The sequence below is a fragment of the Henckelia pumila genome, chromosome 4 (genome assembly GCF_033568475.1).
Source record: "Henckelia pumila isolate YLH828 chromosome 4, ASM3356847v2, whole genome shotgun sequence".
Classification (NCBI taxonomy): Eukaryota; Viridiplantae; Streptophyta; class Magnoliopsida; order Lamiales; family Gesneriaceae; genus Henckelia; species Henckelia pumila.
The window spans coordinates 50,700,097-50,722,667 of NC_133123.1; the positions used below are offsets into that span (position 1 = coordinate 50,700,097).

General features: G+C 37.3%; 3 protein-coding genes across 5 annotated transcripts; all 3 read left to right on the forward strand.

The window, feature by feature from the left end:
* Nucleotides 1–1,898: 1,898 nt before the first annotated feature.
* LOC140864957 (uncharacterized) lies at nucleotides 1,899–22,058 on the forward strand. 3 transcript variants are annotated; one of them, XM_073269415.1, is made up of 18 exons: nucleotides 1,899–2,100; nucleotides 2,741–2,836; nucleotides 3,460–3,493; nucleotides 17,607–17,952; nucleotides 18,049–18,258; nucleotides 18,350–18,434; nucleotides 18,625–18,741; nucleotides 18,834–19,328; nucleotides 19,430–19,520; nucleotides 19,635–19,678; nucleotides 19,751–19,995; nucleotides 20,076–20,276; nucleotides 20,361–20,468; nucleotides 20,554–20,623; nucleotides 20,700–20,807; nucleotides 20,915–21,001; nucleotides 21,340–21,413; nucleotides 21,789–22,058. In XM_073269415.1, exons 6-16 carry the CDS (start codon nucleotides 18,372–18,374, stop codon nucleotides 20,999–21,001), a joined length of 1,629 nt encoding a protein of 542 aa, XP_073125516.1. In that variant the 5' UTR covers nucleotides 1,899–2,100; nucleotides 2,741–2,836; nucleotides 3,460–3,493; nucleotides 17,607–17,952; nucleotides 18,049–18,258; nucleotides 18,350–18,371; the 3' UTR covers nucleotides 21,340–21,413; nucleotides 21,789–22,058. The 3 variants fall into 3 exon arrangements, with proteins under 3 accessions (XP_073125516.1, XP_073125514.1, XP_073125515.1); XM_073269413.1 differs by having other exon boundaries at nucleotides 19,430–19,678; XM_073269414.1 differs by having other exon boundaries at nucleotides 17,611–17,952; nucleotides 19,430–19,678.
* On the forward strand, nucleotides 14,266–15,483 carry LOC140861000 (uncharacterized). Its single transcript, XM_073263999.1, has one exon. The coding sequence runs from the start codon at nucleotides 14,266–14,268 to the stop codon at nucleotides 15,481–15,483; it is 1,218 nt and encodes a 405-aa protein (XP_073120100.1).
* Nucleotides 15,553–17,465, forward strand: LOC140864958 (uncharacterized). The gene is made up of 3 exons (XM_073269416.1): nucleotides 15,553–16,418; nucleotides 16,499–16,604; nucleotides 16,693–17,465. Exons 1-3 carry the CDS (start codon nucleotides 15,553–15,555, stop codon nucleotides 16,843–16,845), a joined length of 1,125 nt encoding a protein of 374 aa, XP_073125517.1. The 3' UTR covers nucleotides 16,846–17,465.
* Nucleotides 22,059–22,571: the final 513 nt, after the last annotated feature.

Below are 22,571 nucleotides of genomic sequence, written 5' to 3' on the forward strand. Positions count from 1 at the left end.
CAGGACGTGAGCATAAAACACTCAGTACGAGAGTATGAGTATACGGTATTATATGTGCATCTATGCAAGTGAACTGGGTACCAAGACACTCAGGTCAAGAACACAAGCTCATAAACCGGGCCCAGGGTATATAGCACGTTGCGTCGTCGCCTCAGGAGGTGACTCCTATACCTAGTGGATAATGGTGACCTGATACTAGTACAAGTGTCCAACCAAAACGGTGACCTGACACAAGACTTACGTATCCAACCATCCACAACTCGTAGGGTGAGAGCCCCACTACAGGATATCTCAAGAATATGGGATCAATATGCTCATGTATGCAACATACAATCATGACATGTTGTATCATATAAAACATGCAATCACATAAGACATGCAAACACATAATAAATGCATACAATCTAAATATCTCGAATAATACTTCCGTACCTCATATACTAAGGCAAGCTAGATCAGCTCTAAGTCCAAGCCTACAGTCCGCACTACAATGCAAAGTAATCATGCATTATAATCTTATTCTAAAAGTCTTAACTAATCTATAGCATACTCCCTATTTAATATAAGTATCTAGAGCTATACTTTCGTCCGTCGTCAGCCCACTGATGATGACTGCCCCAGAACTTGGGCACCTCTCAACTGCAACCCCGGAGCGCCTCGCCAACACTCGGACCAAGCCTAAGAGGGATAGAAATCACCTAGACTACACTAGAACCGAGAGATAAGAGAAATTTGTGTAAATATTATGAGCCTCAAATGGCCTATTTATAGGCGGAGATCGGACGCTCCGATCCCTACTTCGGAGGCTCCGAAATGCTGCGTGTCCGATCAGTGTTTACACGTCAACACTTGCATGGCCTAACTGAGATCGAACAATCCGATCCTGGTTTGGACGGTCCTATTTGTCAGCAATCTCCAATCCTCTGATTCATGCCTCCGAAGGGTTTGGACCCTTCGATCCCGAGTTCAGGCGCTCCGAAATTTCCTTGGCCAAAATTCATAAAATTGTCCAATTAATTCAAAATTAAGCCTCTAATACTTGCTTAATCATTTTATTCAATTAATGTTGTAAAAAAAATGGAACTGAGTCATTACATTCTCCCCCACTTAAGATATTTTTTTCCTGGAAACAAATCTTAAGTACTAAATGCAGTTAATATTGAATAAACATCTTTTATTCAAACTGAACATTTTACAAGATACAACTGAAATACAACTCAATCAGAACAATTCTGGATAGTCTGTACGCGTAAGGATCTCAAATTCCCAAGTGGCTTCTTCAGTGTCTCGGCGTTGCCACTGAACTAGAACAAGAGTAATGATCTTGTTACGTAAGACCTTATCCTTATGACCTATGATACGCAAATTTCTCTCCACATATGTTAAATATGTATCCAACTGTACTTCTATAAGATATGAGATGCATCTGACACATACCGCCGTAACAGTGATACATGGAATACATCATGGATACTTGACAAATCGGTGGTACACTACAAGAAAATCCTCAATCTACAACACTCAATAGACAACATTTTTAAAGGTTAACTGTTGTCTTCTACTTTTCGACAACATTTTTATGAAAAAATGTTGTTGTTGAGCGTTTTTTAGTATCAAAGACAACATTATTTTTAAAATTGTTGTCCTTGACCTTTTTTTTTTAGCTACGACAACATGTTTTATACAAACTACAACAGTTTTTATATAATGTTGTAAATGAGAGTGTTTTTTGTAATTAAAGACAACATGTTTTAAAAATTATTGTAAAAAAATGATGTCTTTTAATTAAAATAATTTTTTTATTAAAATAATTTTATATAAATAAATAATTATATTTTAGCTCACACAAATTGATAGAACCTTGCCAACACAACGGGTAAACTCCAAAAAAAAAGTTAAGTACATCAAAAATAAAAAAAACCCAACGTAGACCTAAGCCCCAAATTTTTCCCCACGTTTCTTCCGCCTTTTCTTCGATCTTCTCTCCGGCAGTTTCGGCGGTGGCGTCGGTGACCACGGCGGCGCCCTCCTTCGAGATCCTCTTCCCTATTTTGGTTTCTTCACTACACTTACTCCCTTTGCTAGCTCTGCAACTCGAAGGTACAATCTTCACCGATATATAGTTTAGGCATGGATTTGAATGTGTTCTGCTAAAAAAAATGTATAGGGCTTATATTAGAATCTTCATCAGAGTCCACAGATGGAGCCCTTGATTCACATGTCCACTTTCCTCGTCAAAACGACCCAAGTTCCCAAAATTTTATTGCCTCGGACTAGTATTCTTACCATTCACCATTGAGTAAAAATCAGTGTGATTAAAACTTGAACCCCTAGGAGTGGGATTTCTTGAAGATTGCAGAGAGTAAATCTCTGCATTGGTTAAGTTAGAGGGTCTTGGAGTTAAAGAAAGACCGGAATGTGGGCCACCGTGGGATCTCCTTGAAAAGATATCTGATCTCGAACTCGTTGATTTCCTCACAGTAACATGAATCTTCCCATCTTAATGCACGAGGGTGGGATGGTGCCCCACAACTCACACTCTGCGCACACACACACACTCAATTTTTTCAAAAAATTTATTATTGTTTATTACTCTCTATGTGCTTGTGAAGAATTGTAGAGGAGAAGAAATGGATGGTGGACATAGCATTACACGTGTGTGTGTGTGTATATATATATAGTATTTTATTTATATTAATAGATTAAAGTAGATTATTGTAATTCGAAGAGGTGGTTGCAGGAATTAAATAAAAGAGTGTTCGAAAGTCAAGAAAGGGCACATAGGGGTTTGGGAAGCAAGTGCTCTATGGATTTGTTGCCGTCAACACTTTCTGAGGTTTTATTTCTTTATCATTATCATTTATTTTTATTTTTTTTATTGAATCCCATTATTGAATTTTCAATGTAAATAAATAAATATATAGAAAAAGACTAAAAAAATTATTAAAAATCAAGTCGGATTGCTCTAATTTGCTTTTCTCTGAATAAGGTCAAATCCAAATTCTAATATAAGAATTAAATCTGTTTTTTTATTATGTTCATTCAATCTTGTGTATGCAAAACCTACATCTGTTTGGTGAGGGTTCGGTCAATGATGTAATAATGTGATACGTTGCATCCACATAGTGGATAGATACAACATGATTTTGACTTTTTTTTACGTACTTCTTTCTAATTGAATTGATTTTCGAAGAATAAAGAAACCATTTTTATTTTATTTTTTTGGGTGAGAATTAGGTATTAATACCACTTTCGACGGTTATCCTTAATTGATCAATAAATGAACAGTGACAAATGATTTTATTTGATCTTGTTTGACAAATGTCCGATATATAGTTTAGGCTTTTCATACACAGCAACCTTCTTGACGTATATGTGCATGTTGTCATTTTATTTGATCTTCTTGCTTACAGTTATGAGGAATGCTTGATAGTAACTATTGTATCATTTATTTTGCAGCTCCCAAATCAGCCTGACAACTAATTTATTTAAGGTACTTTGTTTTTTCTTCTACCTTTTTCTTTTTGGTTTTGTTTTTGGCAAAACTTAAAATTAAATAATGGTATTTCACATGTTTTAGTTATAACCAATTTTTAATGTATATATTATATTACCAAATTTGAATGTCATCCGGGCTATGTATGCTAGGGTAAGAATAAAAAAAGAGTAAGAATTCCACCGTCAAGAATGTAATAATCGTAATGTAATAATAATAATCGTTTTTTATAATTAGATCAGGAGGCAACCAAACATTTGAAATGGTCATAAGAGAAAAGTTTCAAATAATTCATAGACCCGTGTATATGATAATTCTTTGTATATAAAGATACAGTTGTGCAATAGGATATTTATTGAGTATTTTCTCCTTCTAGATGCGCTTTATCATTTACATTAGTTTGTTGAATGTACCAAGTTGTGATTTTAATTGTGATTTAATGTATCAAGTTGCTTGAGATATTTATTTTTTCATATGCATGTTAATTAATGTTATTTATCATTATTTTTCTACTTTCTTGGCAGAGGGATGCAAATTTTGGCAGTTGTTAGTGTCCAAAAATTTTTTTTCCAGCCTGTTTTGGTCAAAACATTTAGAACTTGATTATGTCTGTTTTTTCCAGCCTGTTTTGGTTATGTCTGTTTTATTATTATTTTGAACTTGAGGTTGCATTAAGAAGTTTTTTTATATTTTTAAAACTGTCTTGAAGGGGATTTTGTTCATTGTTGGCTGAGTAGTTTTACCAAGAATGGATAAAGAGTGGATGTCAAAGAATAGATTATCAAAAGAATATGATGTTGGGGTAGAGTCTTTCTTGAAGTTTGCACTGAAAAACGCCAACAATCCTGATGCAATACCTTGCCCATGTGCAAGATGTGGTAATCTGAAGAAGAAAAATATTGAAACTATAAGGGCACACTTGTATTTCAATGGTATAGACTTGACATATCATACATGGATATGGCATGGGGAAAGATCTGTTGGAAAACTGGCGAGTTCCCAGACCAATTACGATTGATACCCGGTGCAGCGGAAGTTTAAAAAATTTTTCATGGAACGTTTCCATGGTATGGGTATCAACCGTTCATCGATTGAATTACGTGTGTGTAAAATTTAAATAACAATTAAATAAATTTTACCTCAAATCTCGCAACGAGATTAATGGACACCAACAGAACAATTCTGCTCTTGTTGTCTCTCCCTGGAACCGATGAACGCCTTCAATCAGGTCCACGAACAGAGGTTTAATCCCTCTGATAGATTGCACTAGAAAATCTATCAGAAGTTTTCTGCGAAGAGAATACACGAATTTGATTCGTTATTCCTTACTGCGATTCAAAATCACAGACCGGAAAATCTCGGGCAGAGGTAGGGAGGGGCGGCCGAAATATTCTTAAGAGAGGCTAGGGTTTTTCGAAAATTAGCTCTCAAAAATTATGACCTGTTGTGTTTAATTTCTGTACTGTAATAACTTATTTATAATGCAGGCCACTAACACCTTAGGGCCCATTAATCATAAGCTGGGGCCCGACAAGCAAAGCCCGCTCGTTCAGAAATTAATATAAAATTCATCGTGACTCCGATTGATGAAACGATTTCACCAATGTGTACAGAAACCATTTCTGCACGTTTTAAAGTCAAAATAAATTTTCCTGAATCCGAATTCAGTGGTTTCCTAAAATGTCCATCCCTATGTCATTTTAGGAAATCCTACTCCCTTACTCTTATTTAAGAAGTCCAACTCCTTAGTTCATTAAATTTAACTCTTTAAATTTAACTATCTCAACGGGGATTAAAACTCCATTACACTGTGTGACCCTCAATGGTTCAGGGATACAGCTAGCCGTGGGCTCACAACTCCTTGTGACTCGGAACAACACTTTCCGACTTGCCCAACGAATCATGGTAAAGCGCCTAGCAACATCGCCCCATGATTCCCTAGGTATCACTGATAGTGCCTACAAGAACCAGTAGATTTTGGTTAGCGTACAGTACGGTCCCTTCATCCATATATCCCGATCGAATCAACAACCATTGGTATATCGAGAGTCGCTCAAGATTCGATAACTATGCAATACATCTTGAAGATCAAATTAGTGACATCGCATGTGCTACTAAGAAACCATTTCTTAAATCACATCAAGTACTCTGGCCAGAGATTTGTCACACTAATATCTCCTCAGATCGCATAGGATATCCACACTCGCAAGTATGTGGTGAATCCTTGACAACAATGCATTGACTCCTATATGTGTCGTAACTGTACCCAATCTCGACACCTGATGACCCCCTCAGAGTCGGTAAACGAGTCAAAGCACAGTACTAGCATATAGAGTCTCCATGATGTTTCAAGTCGTAAGGACTAATGGTGTACAACCAAAACCGCGGACTTTATCCACTCGATAAGTGATAACCACTTGGAAAGTCCGGATAGGGTAGTTCGATTATTCATCCTATGAATATCCATTTGCATGCTTCGAACATCTCCATGTTCCCTACCAATGAAACGTGGTACTCCGCATCGCAAATGCTAGTCTCAAACTCGAGCGATCCTTATCCTTATTATCGGACGGCTCAATCGACTAGGAACGGTTTTAGAATATACAGTGACTATAAGATGTATTTCATGATAGACATCTCCATGTTCTACCACATCTTACATACACTATAGTATATTCAAGGTCTTTATCAAAACAACAATAGTATATCACAATATAACAATATGAAGTAATATAAAGTCATTGCCATAAAAGTGTAAATAATATTAAACAAAAGATTGTTTATACAAAGAGTCAACAAAGCCCATAGCCACACAGTTGGCTCACTGGGCACCCACTCTTACAATCTCCCACTTGCCCTATAGCCAACTAGTCATACTACGTAGACCCATTGCTTCGCGATGTTTGTCAAACAATGGTCCTGGCAAAGGCTTAGTAAGTGGATCAGCGATATTGTCTGCAGAGGCCACTCGTTCGACACTGATGTCTCCTCTTTCCACAATCTCCCGGATTATGTGGTATTTCCTCAGTACGTGTTTGGATCTTTGATGAGACCTTGGTTCCTTTGCTTGAGCAACGGCACCCGTGTTGTCGCAGTACACCGGGACTGGACCAACAAATTCAGGAATGACGCCCAACTCTTGGACGAAATTCCTCATCCAAACGGCCTCTTTAGCAGCAGCTGATGCTGCAATGTATTCAGCCTCAGTGGTGGAATCCGCTGTGGTGTCCTGCTTGGAACTCTTCCAAGAGACAGCACCACCATTGAGCATGAACACAAATCCAGAGGTTGACTTCGAGTCATCCACATCACTTTGGAAGCTAGAGTCGGTATAGCCTTCCAGTTTGAGTTCTCGTCCTCCATAAACCATGAACATATTCTTAGTCCTTCGCAAGTACTTAAGAATGTCCTTCACGGCTTTCCAATGCATCTGACCAGGATTAGACTGATATCTGCTCGTGACACTCAGAGCAAATGCTACATCCGGTCTGGTAGATATCATCCCATACATGATACTACCTATAGCTGACGCATATGGTACATGTGTCATATTCTCTATCTCTGCATCAGTCTTGGGACACATAGACTTGGATAGAGAAACTCCATGACACATGGGTAGATGTCCTCTCTTGGACCCATCCATTGAAAACCGTTTCAATATGGTATCGATGTAGGTTGATTGAGTGAGTCCTATCATTCTCTTAGATCTATCCCTATAGATCTGTATCCCAAGAATGTAGGATGCCTCACCCAAATCCTTCATCGAAAATCTACCTGATAACCATATCTTTGTTGACTGCAACATCCCTACATCATTCCCAATGAGTAGGATGTCATCAACATAAAGTACTAAGAATGTCACCGCATCCTTAACTACTTTCTTGTACACGCAAGGTTCCTCCGGGTTCTTGATGAAACCAAAATCTTTTATTGTTTCATCAAATTTCTGGTTCCAACTTCTAGATGCTTGTTTTAGACCATAAATTGATCTCTGAAGCTTGCATACCTTATGCTCGCTTCCCATGGATGTGTACCCCTCAGGCTGCTTCATATAGATTTCTTCCTTAATGTCTCCATTAAGAAAAGCAGTCTTCACATCCATTTGCCATATCTCATAGTCATACCATGCAGCTATGGCAATAAGGATTCTTATGGACTTGAACATTGCAACTGGTGAAAAGGTTTCGTCATAGTCAACTCCTTGCCTTTGAGTATAACCTTTAGCCACCAATCGCGCCTTGTAGGTCAATACCTTACCATCAGGCCCAAGCTTTCTTTTGTAGATCCATTTACACCCTATTGGAACAATTCCATCGGGAGGATCCACTAAAGACCAGACTTGGTTAGTATGCATCGAATCCAATTCTGACTGCATAGCTTCAAGCCATAAATTCGAATCCGCATCAGAAATTGCTTCCTTGAAGCTTCTTGGATCACATCCAATGTCGGGTTCATCTTGACCCTCTTCAAGAAGAAGACCATATCGAACTGGAGGTCTAGAAGTCCTCTCGGATCTTCTAGGTGCAGGCGTGTCCAGCAATGGTTCCTGAGGTGTGGGATCGTTATTTTGTATTTCGGGTTCTTCTCGAACTTCTTCGAGTTCCATCATCTCGCCTTTCTTATCCAATAAGAACTCCTTCTCCAAGAAGGTGGCATTCCGTGAAACAAACACCTTTGTTTCAGCAGGATAATAGAAATAATATCCGATTGAATTCTTCGGATACCCCACAAAATAACACAAGCTGGATCGACTATCCAACTTATCTCCCACTGTCCGCTTCACGTAAGCAGGACATCCCCAAATCCTCAAGTATGAATACTTAGGAGCTTTGCCATTCCATAACTCGTATGGTGTTTTGTCCACTGCTTTAGTGTGGACGTTATTCAACAACAATACCGCCGTTTCAAGCGCATAGCCCCAAAACGAAGGTGGAAGCTCAGTGAAGCTCATCATGGATCGAACCATGTCCAACAAAGTTCGATTACGACGCTCCGATACACCATTAAGCTGTGGTGTCATAGGAGGAGTCCACTGAGAGAGAATCCCATTCTCTTTTAGATAGTCCAAAAACTCGGTACTCAAGTATTCTCCACCTCGATCCGATCGAAGTGCTTTAATACTTTTACCTAGCTTGTTTTCTACTTCAGCCTTGAATTCTTTGAACTTTTCAAATGCTTCAGACTTATATTTCATTAAATATAAATACCCATACCTAGAAAAATCATCAGTAAAGGTAATGAAGTAGGTGTGGCCATGTTGAGTCCCTACTCTAAATGGACCACAAACATCTGTATGGATCAAATCCAACAGATTTTGACTACGTTCAGGCTTCCCCTTAAAAGGAGATTTAGTCATTTTCCCTTTTAGGCAGGATTCACAAGTAGGTAGAGAGTTAATATCAGACATATCAAACATGCCCTCTCCCACTAGCTTGTTCATCCTCCTTGAGGAAATATGACCTAGCCTAGCGTGCCAAAGGTTTGCCGGGTTTTGACTATCGATTTTCCTTTTGTTTGTTGTCGCCGGTTTGTCAATACAATTTACTGGAACGTCTTTTAGTTTTAAATTGTATAGATCGTTTTCAAGTTGTCCATTTCCAATTAAACATTCATTCTTGTAAATATTGCAAATCCCATTCACAAAATTACAAGAATAACCATCTCTATCAAGCATAGAAATAGAAATAATGTTTTTAATTAAATCTGGCACAAATAAAACATCTCTCAACAATAATTTAAAACCATTCTGCAAAATCAAACAAACATCTCCAATGGCCGTAGCTTCAACTCTGGAACCATTCCCGAGCCTCAGCTGGGTCTCACCCATTCTAAGCCTGCGACTTCTTGTCATCACCTGCAAATCATTGCAAATGTGAGATCCACATCCGGTATCCAATACCCAAGAAGTTGTATTAAGTGACATGTTTATTTCGATATAGAACATACCCTTTGCAGTTCCTAACTGCCCAAGATACTCCTTGCAGTTGCGCTTCCAATGACCCGGCTTCTTGCAGTAATGGCAAACATCCTTGGATTTTCCATCGTTTGAAGCCTTTGTCTTTTGCTTCTTCTCGGGTTCCACTTTCTTGGGTGGGGCAGAACGTTTCTTGCCCTTCATACTTGGCCCCTTCTTAGCAGAAGATGAGGAGCCCACCAAGAAAGCTGGCTTATCCTTCTTAAGTGTGGATTCATATGTAACGAGCATATTGACCATCTCTTCAAGGGTGGCCTCTATCTTGTTCATATTAAAATTTATCACGAATCCATCAAATGAAGAAGGAAGAGATAGAAGCATCAAGTCCACATTGAGTTCATGCTCCAACACCAAATCAAGGGTCGCTAACTTCTGTATGAGCCAAATCACTCGTACCCCATGATCACGGACCGAAGTCCCTTCACGCATGCGGCACGTCATCAACTCCTTAACAGTAGAGAACCTTTCAGCCCTCGACTGAGCCCCAAAAAGTTCCTTGAGTTGCGTGTGAATGTCAGCAGCATTCACCGTGTCCTCAAATCGCCTCTGGAGTTCATCAGACATCGAGGCTTGCATATAGCATTTGGTCTTGATGTCATGGTCACACCATGCATCAAGTTTGGCCAATTCCTCCGGACTTATGTCAGCTGGTGCTTCCTTCGGAGGTGCTTTCTCTAACACGTAGAGCATTTTCTCCGAAGTTAAGACAATCTTCAACTTCCGGAACCATTCCGTATAGTTGGCGCCAGTCAGCTTGTTTTGTTCGAGGATCGAGAATAAAGGATTTCGCGAATTCATTGTATGAAATACTGAAAAGGAAAAACAGACATATATCAATGATTGTTTAACAATTTACTAAGACATAAAATAGGCGAATTTAATTTTATGAATCTCACTCCCACTATTTTAACGATTTCACCACCCTCTAGTGAAAACGGGAAACTTTTTCCTTAGTGAGAACATGGAGTCCAATTGACAAACTTATGGTCCCGAATAATATCAGCCAACCATAATTCTCAAAAGGTAGAGCCCAATTGCTTCCAAAGCAACCCCCATGTATTTACCTCATGTCCAATAAGGGCCCAATAATATGACGCCGTTTAAAGTGACATGTCAAGATGACCCATCAATATTAAGTTGTGATGGACGGTCGCCATGTGGATCCCCCAATAATATGAGCCGATCCCATGGGAGTTCCACCCAACTTACAACATTTGTCGATCCAATGTACAGCTTTCCGACGGACGGGCCCCCCCAATAATATGAGCCGGACCGTATCCGCGGGTAGCATCACATACATTGACCGTTGATGGAAGGTAGGAACATTTAAACAATATTTAAATTTCCTTTATTTATCTTGATATAAATTTTAAATCATATTTAAAATGAGGGATTTTATTTATAAAAATATTTGTCTCATCATTTTTAATTTATTGCATGCATTGCCGGATTCACGCAATTTATGTCTAAACATGCATACAATCATAATATCACATATTATATAGGATGATCGATTCCATTTCTAATTGACCCGTGGTTGCCAATCACGGGTCTTAGTCCAATCCTAGGTAATATGCAGTATGCAAATGCAATCCTATTACATATGCTTCCAATTTACATTTCTTCAGTCTTCATTGTCTGCTGGGCCCACCATCTTCAAATCTTGATCTCCCACTAAATCTAATGTATTTACAATAAATAACAATGACAAGTAGGGGATACATTTTTAGGGGGTGGGAACGGGCTATAAACCAAGCCCACTTTTATTACATATGACATTCATATCGGGCCATAAACCAGGCCCATTAATAAAACCAACAACAATAAAGACAAAATGTAAATTCCTAACATACACCTACAAAATTGGTCATGGCAATCGATCATCCTTATCCAATAACATTTAATTCAAAATTAATTTATTGGATAACATGCTGTGGCAATTCAAATTTAAACAAGATAAAATCATATTTTATATATAAAATCACATTTCACATATAAAATCATATTTTATCTCCATATCAAATAAAATCATATTTTATCTATAAAATCCAATTTTACAAATAAAATCATATTTTATCTAATATATCATAAGATCATATCTTATCATCAATTGTACCAAAATAATTGATTTCAAAATTCAATTTACGGATAAAATATTAAAATTTTCCAAAAATTCAAATTTATCCAAAATCAATTTTAAAATTTACGGACTCGAACAATTCGATCCGAAATCTCGTGAACCAATCAAAAACAATTTTTGACCGGACCAAAAATAAAATTTTAACATATTAAAATTAATTTTAATAAAAATAATAATTTTTCCCGCGGGCCGCCCGGGACACTCCCGGGTTGGCCCGCACCCGGGGCGCGGGCCGGGGCAGCCCGGCTGCCCCCTTAGGGCAGCAACACTTGCTGCCCTGGCGACGCCTGGCGCCGCCGCTGGGCGGCGCCGTGCGTCGCCCTGGGCGGCGCCGAGCGCCGCCCCTGGGCGGCGCCGAGCGCCGCCCTGGGCAGCGCCGAGCGCTGCCCTGCGCAGCGCCCAGCGCTGCGCTGGGCAGCGCACAGCGCTGCCCTGGGCAGCGCCGTGCGCCGCCCTGGGCGGCGACGGTCGCCGCCCTGGGCGGCGCCGTGCGCCCCCTTTGGGCGGCGCCGTGCGCCGCCCCTGGGGGCAGCGACCATCGCTGCCCCCTCCGGGCAGCGATCCAATCGCTGCCCGGGTTTCGCCCCCGGAAAAAAAAATTTTTTTTATTAAAAATATTTATTTTGTTTCATAAACCGAGACTCAAAAATTTTGTACAATTGATTAATTCAATCGATTGATCTGAGCAACCTGGCTCTGATACCACTGTTGGAAAACTGGCGAGTTCCCAGACCAATTACGATTGATACCCGGTGCAGCGGAAGTTTAAAAAATTTTTCATGGAACGTTTCCATGGTATGGGTATCAACCGTTCATCGATTGAATTACGTGTGTGTAAAATTTAAATAACAATTAAATAAATTTTACCTCAAATCTCGCAACGAGATTAATGGACACCAACAGAACAATTCTGCTCTTGTTGTCTCTCCCTGGAACCGATGAACGCCTTCAATCAGGTCCACGAACAGAGGTTTAATCCCTCTGATAGATTGCACTAGAAAATCTATCAGAAGTTTTCTGCGAAGAGAATACACGAATTTGATTCGTTATTCCTTACTGCGATTCAAAATCACAGACCGGAAAATCTCGGGCAGAGGTAGGGAGGGGCGGCCGAAATATTCTTAAGAGAGGCTAGGGTTTTTCGAAAATTAGCTCTCAAAAATTATGACCTGTTGTGTTTAATTTCTGTACTGTAATAACTTATTTATAATGCAGGCCACTAACACCTTAGGGCCCATTAATCATAAGCTGGGGCCCGACAAGCAAAGCCCGCTCGTTCAGAAATTAATATAAAATTCATCGTGACTCCGATTGATGAAACGATTTCACCAATGTGTACAGAAACCATTTCTGCACGTTTTAAAGTCAAAATAAATTTTCCTGAATCCGAATTCAGTGGTTTCCTAAAATGTCCATCCCTATGTCATTTTAGGAAATCCTACTCCCTTACTCTTATTTAAGAAGTCCAACTCCTTAGTTCATTAAATTTAACTCTTTAAATTTAACTATCTCAACGGGGATTAAAACTCCATTACACTGTGTGACCCTCAATGGTTCAGGGATACAGCTAGCCGTGGGCTCACAACTCCTTGTGACTCGGAACAACACTTTCCGACTTGCCCAACGAATCATGGTAAAGCGCCTAGCAACATCGCCCCATGATTCCCTAGGTATCACTGATAGTGCCTACAAGAACCAGTAGATTTTGGTTAGCGTACAGTACGGTCCCTTCATCCATATATCCCGATCGAATCAACAACCATTGGTATATCGAGAGTCGCTCAAGATTCGATAACTATGCAATACATCTTGAAGATCAAATTAGTGACATCGCATGTGCTACTAAGAAACCATTTCTTAAATCACATCAAGTACTCTGGCCAGAGATTTGTCACACTAATATCTCCTCAGATCGCATAGGATATCCACACTCGCAAGTATGTGGTGAATCCTTGACAACAATGCATTGACTCCTATATGTGTCGTAACTGTACCCAATCTCGACACCTGATGACCCCCTCAGAGTCGGTAAACGAGTCAAAGCACAGTACTAGCATATAGAGTCTCCATGATGTTTCAAGTCGTAAGGACTAATGGTGTACAACCAAAACCGCGGACTTTATCCACTCGATAAGTGATAACCACTTGGAAAGTCCGGATAGGGTAGTTCGATTATTCATCCTATGAATATCCATTTGCATGCTTCGAACATCTCCATGTTCCCTACCAATGAAACGTGGTACTCCGCATCGCAAATGCTAGTCTCAAACTCGAGCGATCCTTATCCTTATTATCGGACGGCTCAATCGACTAGGAACGGTTTTAGAATATACAGTGACTATAAGATGTATTTCATGATAGACATCTCCATGTTCTACCACATCTTACATACACTATAGTATATTCAAGGTCTTTATCAAAACAACAATAGTATATCACAATATAACAATATGAAGTAATATAAAGTCATTGCCATAAAAGTGTAAATAATATTAAACAAAAGATTGTTTATACAAAGAGTCAACAAAGCCCATAGCCACACAGTTGGCTCACTGGGCACCCACTCTTACAAGATCTACTACAGGGTACTCAATAAATGATAATGATTGAGTCAGGCAAGATGAACAAAAATCTTGTGACGATGAACCTATAGATATGGTACAGGCTGTATACGATAGTTGTGCTGAGAATCCAAACCAATTCAATAAGCTACTTGAAGATGTCGAGAAACCTTTATATCCTGGATGTACTAAATTCACAAAGTTATCTGCAGTTGTGAAATTATTTAACTTGAAGGCAAAATATAGTTGGAGTGATAAAAGTTTCACTGATCTATTGAGTTTGTTTGGAGAAATGCTTTCGGTTGACAATGAATTGCCTTTATCTTTGTACGATGCTAAGAAAAGTTTACGTGCATTAGGTATGGATTATGTGAAAATTCATGCTTGCCCTAATGATTGTATCTTATATCGGAAGGAGTACGAAGATTTTGCAAATTGCCCTACTTGCGGGATATCAAGGTGGAAGTTGGGAAACAAATCTATGGTAAAGGAAGGAGTTCCTGCAAAGGTATTGTGGTATTTCCCACCTATTCCAAGATTTAGAAGAATGTTTCAGAATAAGGCGATATCCAAAGAGTTAACTTGGCATGCTTATAAAAGAATTCGTGATGGATATTTACGTCATCCAGCTGATGCACCATCTTGGAAATTAGTTGATCACCTCTGGCCTAATTTTAAGTCTGAGGACAGAAATCTTAGATTGGCTATATCAGCAGACGGGATCAATCCCCATAGTTTGATGAGTTCTACATATAGTTGTTGGCCAGTTTTGATGATCACATACAACCTTCCTCCGTGGTTATGTATGAAGAGAAAATTTATGATGCTAACTTTGTTGATTTCTGGTCCTAGGCAACCGGGAAATGATATCGATGTTTACTTAGCACCTTTGATCGAAGACTTAAAATGCTTATGGGATTTTGGTGTCGAAGCTTATGACGCATATCGAGAAGAAACTTTCTCTCTTAGAGCTGTTTTATTATGGACAATCAATGATTTCCCAGCATATGGGAATTTGTCAGGATGTGTTGTGAAAGGATATCATGCATGTCCTATTTGTGCGGAGAAAACATATTCGACAAGGTTGAAGAACAGTAGAAAAATGTCATATACAGGCCACAGAAGGTTTTTACCTTCATGTCATCCTTATCGAAGGCAAAAGAAGGCATTTAATGGGAGTCAAGAGTTTGACCCCGCACCAGAACCATTGACTGGGCATGAAGTGCTAGAAAGAGTTGAGAGAATTAACTTTCAGCCTGGAAAAATGAGTGGAAAGATTCATACAAAGAAAGATGATGGAAAAACTTGCTAGAAAAAGAAATCCATATTCTTTGAACTTGAATATTGAAAACACTTACATGTTCGACATGTTCTTGACGTGATGCACATTGAAAAAAATGTCTGTGAAAGTCTCATCAGTACATTACTTGACATTCCAGGAAAAACAAAAGATGGTGTAGCAGCTAGATTAGACCTTGTGGAAATGAACATAAGGACCGACTTGGCACCAAGGATGGGAGAGAAGAAAACTTTTTTGCCAGCCGCCTGTTACACTTTAAGTAAGGATGAGAAAAGAAGTATTTGCAATTCTTTGTCAGGAATAAAAGTCCCCGATGGTTACTCATCAAATATTAAAAATCTTGTGTCGATGAAGGATTTGAAACTTGTTGGCCTTAAGTCACACGACTATCACACTTTAATGCAACAATTGCTTCCAGTAGCCATACGTGGTGTATTGCCAAAACATGTCAGAGCTGCTATCACTAGGTTGTGTTTCTTCTTCAATGAGTTATATAGTAAAGTGATAGACGTCTCAAAGTTGGATGGCATGCAAAGAGAGATTGTGATTATATTGTGTTTACTTGAAAAGTATTTCCCCCCATCATTTTTTGATATAATGATTCATTTAACTGTTCATCTTGTGCGGGAGGTAAAATTGTGTGGACCAGTTTGGTATAGGCATATGTACCCATCTGAAAGATTCATGAAGATTTTGAAAGGTTATGTGCGCAATCGTAATCGACCTGAAGGATGTATAGCTGAATGTTATATCGCTGAGGAGGCTGTCGAATTTTGCTCTGACTATCTTTCTAATGTTCACACAATTGGGATACCATCAAGGCATCGAGAAGTAGAACTTACCAGGCCTTTATCGGGATCAGCAGTGCACTCCACTAGTCTTGATGAGTTGCATCAAGCACATCTCCATGTATTGGCAAATGATATTGAGATTGATCCTTATATCGAGTAAGAACTCAAGCTTATCAATTCATTAATGAGTTTTGCTTACATTGTATTTATTTATTTAATCACAAATGTTTCATTAGGGAACACATGATGGAGTTGAATGCAAGATTTCCTTATAAAGCTAAGTCTAAGAAGTGGTTACAAGATGAGCACAATCGAACGTTTGTTAATTGGTTGCGTGATAGAGTAAGTTCCACGAGTATTATGTATTAGCATACATGCAACTGCTGGTATATTACGCAAAACATAAATTTTAAAAAATTTTAAAATATAGGTTGCACGTGTGGACCATTCCACACATCAAATATCAGAAAGATTGAAGTGGATAGCACGCGGACCTAACAAGAGAGTGTTAAAGTATTCCAGTTATTTGATTGACGGGGTTACTTATGCTACAAAAGAGCGTGATCATATACGAGTTACTTAGAACTCTGGCGTAAGCTTAGTTGCGAAGACGATGCACGTTGCTAGTGCAAAGGATAAAAATCCAATTGTGTCAGACATGGTTTTTTACGGAGTTATTGAAGAGATTTGGGAACTTGATTACCATAAATTTCAAGTTCCAGTGTTTAAGTGTAATTGGGTTGAGAATAATAATGGTATTAAAGTCGATGATTTTGGTTTCACGTTGGTAAATCTCAATAGAATCGGATTCAAATCTGATTCTTTTATCTTGGGCAGTCAAGCAAAGCAAGTATTTTATATTGAAGATCCTGAAGATCATGCATGGAGTGTTGTACTTGCAACTCCTAGTAGAGAGTCATTTGAATATGGAAATGGTGATGAATTGGAAGATAGTTTAATCCACTATCAATCTGTTAGTAGAGGGCTGCCATCAGTGGACGTTGACGTAGCTGATGATAATGAACCACCATGCATTCGTGAAGATTGTGATGGGACTTGGATCAACAATGTTTAACTTAATATAATTGCGTGTTGATATATTATCTCAAATTGGAAAATGAGTTTGTAGAAGATATTGGATTTCTTATTCGTCTTTTCTTTGTATTTGTTTCTTTTACTTATGAAGCTGAATTTCTTATTGTATTTTTCTTTCTATTTGCTGTTTTTATTTAGAATATGATTTTCTCAACTTTTTTCCATCATATTTGTTATGTATTTGTTGCTAAATTAATGTTATCTCCATTTTTTAATCAACAAATTATTTTTGGACCACATGGAATCAAGCAAGAGATTTGGACAGCCGTCAATGATTGTTGGGAAGGGTAGAGAAAAAATTACATCTACTTCCATTGACAAGACTTCGGATGGTAAGACGATGTTGGAATCTACAGACATTGAAACAACCAAAACACCTAGAGGTCGTACACATCTAGATAACCTTGCTAGGCAAAGAGTTTTGGGAATTCGAAAGGAGATAAAATTCAATCAACTTGGACAACCAATAGGAGAAGCTGCGGTTGAAATGCAAAGTTATATTGGTGTACTTGCTCGAGAAATGGTTAAGATAAGTTACAAGACGTGGAAGAAAGTCCCAAGTGCAGTTAAAGAATTGATATGGGAATCTGTTAATGTAAGTAAATTAATTGATTTTGGTACAATTTTAATATCGATATATTTTATCTTCAGCTTTTCCTTTTAATGTATTTTAAATTTTCGTGTTTGAAAGTTGGCATTTGATGTTCCACCAAGCTGGAAGAAGGGATGTTTGAATTTGGCAAATAATAAGTGGCGCCAGTTTAAAGCCAATCTCACTCAGAAGCACATTTTAACCAAGCTTGATAATCTCGAGGATTTGAATGAACCACCTGCTGGCTACGGTCTTGCTCAAGATGATTGGAGATCTTTTGTCTTTAGTCGCATGTCCAACGACTTCATGGTAAGTTTTTTTCTTTAAAAATAATGTGACCATATATGGAGTATTTGAGAAATTATAATAATTTGATTTGTTTAATGTTTCACTTGACTAGTTGTTGAGTGACAAACAGAAGGATGCAAGAAAGCATAACATATACCCCCATCGCCTTTCTCGTAAAGGATATGCACGCTATGCTGGTAAGTATTTTTCAAAATTAATGACTTTGAACTTTATTTGTCTTGCCTATCATTTCAATTTGTATTTGTGATATAACAATACTGTAACCATGAGGTATTTGAGATATTATCCAATAATTTCATGTACATTGGATTTTTCTTATTTGTTGGCAAATGAATATTTGAAATATATCATTTTATTTGTTTGTAGACAAATGAATTATGTGACGATGATGAGATAAATAGGGCTATTATATGGAAGAAAGGTCGGATTAATAAAGAAGGGGGATTCGATGGCGATGAGTTGAACATGGCAGTGGACAAGATTGTAAGAAAAGAATGCATAACAATCAATTATATTATCTAAGTAATAAGTAAAACACTGTAAGGTAATTATTTTTTATTTCATGTGAATGACAGGATGAGTACATACAAAAAAAGCGTGAGGGAACATTGCAAATTACAGGGCCAAAAGAAGACATACTTACGAAAGCACTTGATTCAAGAGAGCAAGGTGGTCGTGTGAGAGCTATTGGAGGTCATATCACTCCAACATTATATTTTAATGTTGGTAGAATATGGAGGAATGATGGTGTTGAAAAAAATCTAATGATTGACCAAAAGAAGGAGTTGATTGAGGCCAAGAAATTAATCGCAGAACAAGATGAACGACAAAAGAAGGAGTCAATTGAGGCTAGGAAAATAATCTCAGAACAAGATGAACGGATAAAGAAACTAGAAGCAGTTGTCTACAAAAAAAGTGGATGGGAAAATGAGATCGATGAAAAAGGCAGTTGCTCAGTAAAGTTACCACAATTAAATGAAAACCAATTGAAAGTTGAAAAGAGTTTTAATATTGATGAAGATTTGGATGATCTTGACATACAAATTGTGGAGAAATCTACTGCATTACAGGTATAAAGTTATTTTTCAATTATATTTATTACTTTTCTTTATTGAAGTAGATATTGAAAAAGAGTTAGCACAATTAATTAACACGACTTTCTAACTTGTAGGGAAAATCAGTTGTTTTAACATTGGAATCTGGCATGGATGTTGCTTATGGAACAGTTGTCGAGCTCAATGGAGCATCTAAATTGCTTCATGGTATTCCATTACCTCAAAATTGCATGCGTGTATCCATTGACATAGCACTAGAGAAATCGGCACGTTTGCCAGTTCTGATTCCCAATGAATGTGAAATTGTTGGTGATGCCGTAGGAACACACGTGGCTTGGCCAAAAGACTTGATAGTAGTGCAAGAGGTAAATTTTTCTTTACGAACTGATGAAATATTTATGAATTGTTGCTGACATGTTTACAATTATAATTATTAGAATCGTATGAAGAAGAAAATTTGTCATGAAGAAAACAGAAAGGATTTGGCATCAAATGTGCCAAGATCAGTGCGCCTGTTGTACTGTTACTGTAAGCGTGCTCTTGACAATGGAAGGAAATTGTCTTTTCTTTTAGATCATGGAGTATTTGAGGATGAATATGAACTTAACTTGCATCTAGAGGACATTAATCCTTTGTATCACTTGGAGGAAATTACTGGAAATTGTGTGGTTGTCTACGTATGGTAAGTCTTCGATTCACTTAAACATTGTTTGTTATTTTATTAGTTTATTATTAATATATAATATGTATTTAATTTGGTAGGTATCTTTATCAAAAGATGGGGAAAGAAAACAAGATTGATAAATTCAGATTTGTAAATCCACACAGCATCCCAAATTGGCAAAGAACCACATACGACAAAATAGGTAAAACTGAACAGTTGAACCGGAGGGCGAGTTCTCTAGCGGATAGGCTGAGTAGTGCATTGGTAAATCAATTTATTTTGGTCCCAAGTTGTAGCAGGTGAGTAAAAATGACAGTCTCACTTTAAATTTCTTTTTGAACAATTAAGTCAATTTTATGCACTAATTATGTGTTTTTGCGTAGTGGCCATTGGATTCTCACTGTTATTGAACCTTACAAGGAGGTGGTTTATCTTTTTGATTCTTTAAGTCATCGCATTCGTGATGAGGATTGGAAATATGTTGTTGAAATGTGAGCTTACATTCAGTTTTTATTAAGTATTGAATATATTCAACAAAAAACCTATATATCAATTCTTTTCAATCTATATACATAGGGCGTTAAGATTGTTTAAGTCAAACAAAGGGAGGAAAGGAAGAAAACATGTGCAATGGGTAGTAATACAGGTATGCGCACTTATATTTAGATTTAATATTTTAATTTTGTATATTTTTCATTAATAATTTGACATTTTTAACATAGGCTCCTCGTCAACCAGACGCAAAACAATGTGGTTATTACGTATTGAGATTTATGAGACAAATTATTGAAAAAGATGCAACTATCGAGGGAGATTCACTACGAGAAATGGTAATATTTTATTTATTTTCTGAAATAATTTTAATTTATATATTTATTATTTTACAAATTCAGTAATGATTGTTTTTCTCCAATATAATTTATGTGTGTGTTCCCAGTTCACAAAAAAGGTGTACTCTCGGGAAGAAATTGATGAGGTACGGTCTGAGCTGGCCGAATGCATTCAAGATCATATTTACGACTAGGTATGTACTTTAGAACCTTTTTTTCCCTGTGATTATAAATTATTAATTTATGCAATTGAGATGATTTGATATATGCTTTGGGTTTACTGTTGAGGTAATTTTGCTGTTTTGAGGCCCTTTGGTTTGTGAAATTTTGTGTTATGCATAGACTTATATTTTTTGTATTTCATGTTTGGAATCATTTATAAATTTAAAATTGGTGGCTTGTATTTTGGATGCATTTATAAATTATAGAAGTCCTCTGTCATTAGCATCCTAATAGTTTCAATTCCAATTATCCTTGATGTGTGGGATCTTTTCCTGGTGTTGAGTCTTGTTTGTTTTATTCTCAATTGCAGGTGGGATAATTTATAGTAGAAGTGCATGCCATGAAGATTGCTTGTGATATTTCTCTTTGGTGTCCAATTTTGAGGTGTGTTTAGTTTTCTGAAGTTGAATTAGTTTCTATGTAATACACAGAACTATCATGTCTTGTTGGTTTGTTTGGTCTTTAAAATATATATACGAAACCTGGATATGAAATAGTCACATCGGTCAATAAATGCAGCTGTCTCTCCCGAGCCTACATCTTCAAATGAGGTCAGGTGCTGAAATAAGGAATATGAATTTTAGTTGAAAGTGATTTTTCAGTTCACATTTTGCAGTTCGACATTTAGCGCTTCTCTTATATTCTTTTTTTCGCAAGCCAAATCAGCAACTGAAGCTTCGTTTTTGTTTGCGTCATTCAGCGCAAACTTAATATCACTTCAACAATTATGGCTGATGTTTGTTTCGTTTGTTTTCGCAGGTAGTTTGCAATGGCATAGAAATTAGATCAAACAAGCTACCAACATGTTTTGGAATTCATGTGCGCACTAGGTCACATTTATAGGGGTACTTTTTGAGTTTTGTAAAGACGTGACTGGAGTTTGTGGATTAGCCTTTATGTTTTTTTGTTGGTACATTAATATTGTGACTAGTCTAACTATAATTAATATATATTGGAGTTCAATTTCATGTGTTATTAATTAATCAATTTTACGTTCAATGAATTTTTAATTGATGGTGGTTTTATTTATCTACAGTTCTAAGTGTTGTAATTAGCTCAATTATTTTTATTTTTATTTTTATTTTTAATTAATTAAATTAGCATGGTGTATTATAACACCACGTTTTAAAAATAATATAAGAAAGGCCAAACACATTGTAATTTTATTTAAAAAGACAACAGGTTTTTTTTGTTGTCAAATAGTTCTATAATCTTAGTCAAAGACAACAGTTTTAATTTGTTGTCACAATGTTGTCTATCACGCTAAACAACAACAGCTTTAAAATGTTGCGAATCTGTTGTCTATCACTATTAAAAACTACAGTTTAAAAATTTTGTGCGTCTGTTGTATATCGCTCTAATAGACAACATTTAAAAAACATTGTACATATGTTGTCGTATCTAAAAAGACAAAATTTAAAAACTGTTGTCGTTATGCATTTTTTTTACAACAGTGGATTCTACAACAGGTTTAACTAGGCTATGACAACTTAAAATAAATGTTGTCTTTAGGAGTTTTTTTTGTAGTGGTAACACCAATCT

Excerpts from the sequence above, each read along its gene's own strand:
- LOC140861000 (XM_073263999.1), top strand. The coding sequence starts at position 14,266 with ATGGTACAGGCTGTATACGATAGTTGTGCTGAGAATCCAAACCAATTC.
- LOC140864958 (XM_073269416.1), top strand. The coding sequence starts at position 15,553 with ATGCACATTGAAAAAAATGTCTGTGAAAGTCTCATCAGTACATTACTT. Across the intron at positions 16,419-16,498 it reads GAGATTGATCCTTATATCGA|GGAACACATGATGGAGTTGA; the intron begins GTAAGAACTCAA and ends ATGTTTCATTAG. Across the intron at positions 16,605-16,692 it reads TTAATTGGTTGCGTGATAGA|GTTGCACGTGTGGACCATTC; the intron begins GTAAGTTCCACG and ends TTTAAAATATAG.
- LOC140864957 (XM_073269413.1), top strand. The coding sequence starts at position 18,372 with ATGCAAGAAAGCATAACATATACCCCCATCGCCTTTCTCGTAAAGGAT. Across the intron at positions 18,435-18,624 it reads AGGATATGCACGCTATGCTG|ACAAATGAATTATGTGACGA; the intron begins GTAAGTATTTTT and ends ATTTGTTTGTAG. Across the intron at positions 19,996-20,075 it reads TGTGTGGTTGTCTACGTATG|GTATCTTTATCAAAAGATGG; the intron begins GTAAGTCTTCGA and ends TTAATTTGGTAG.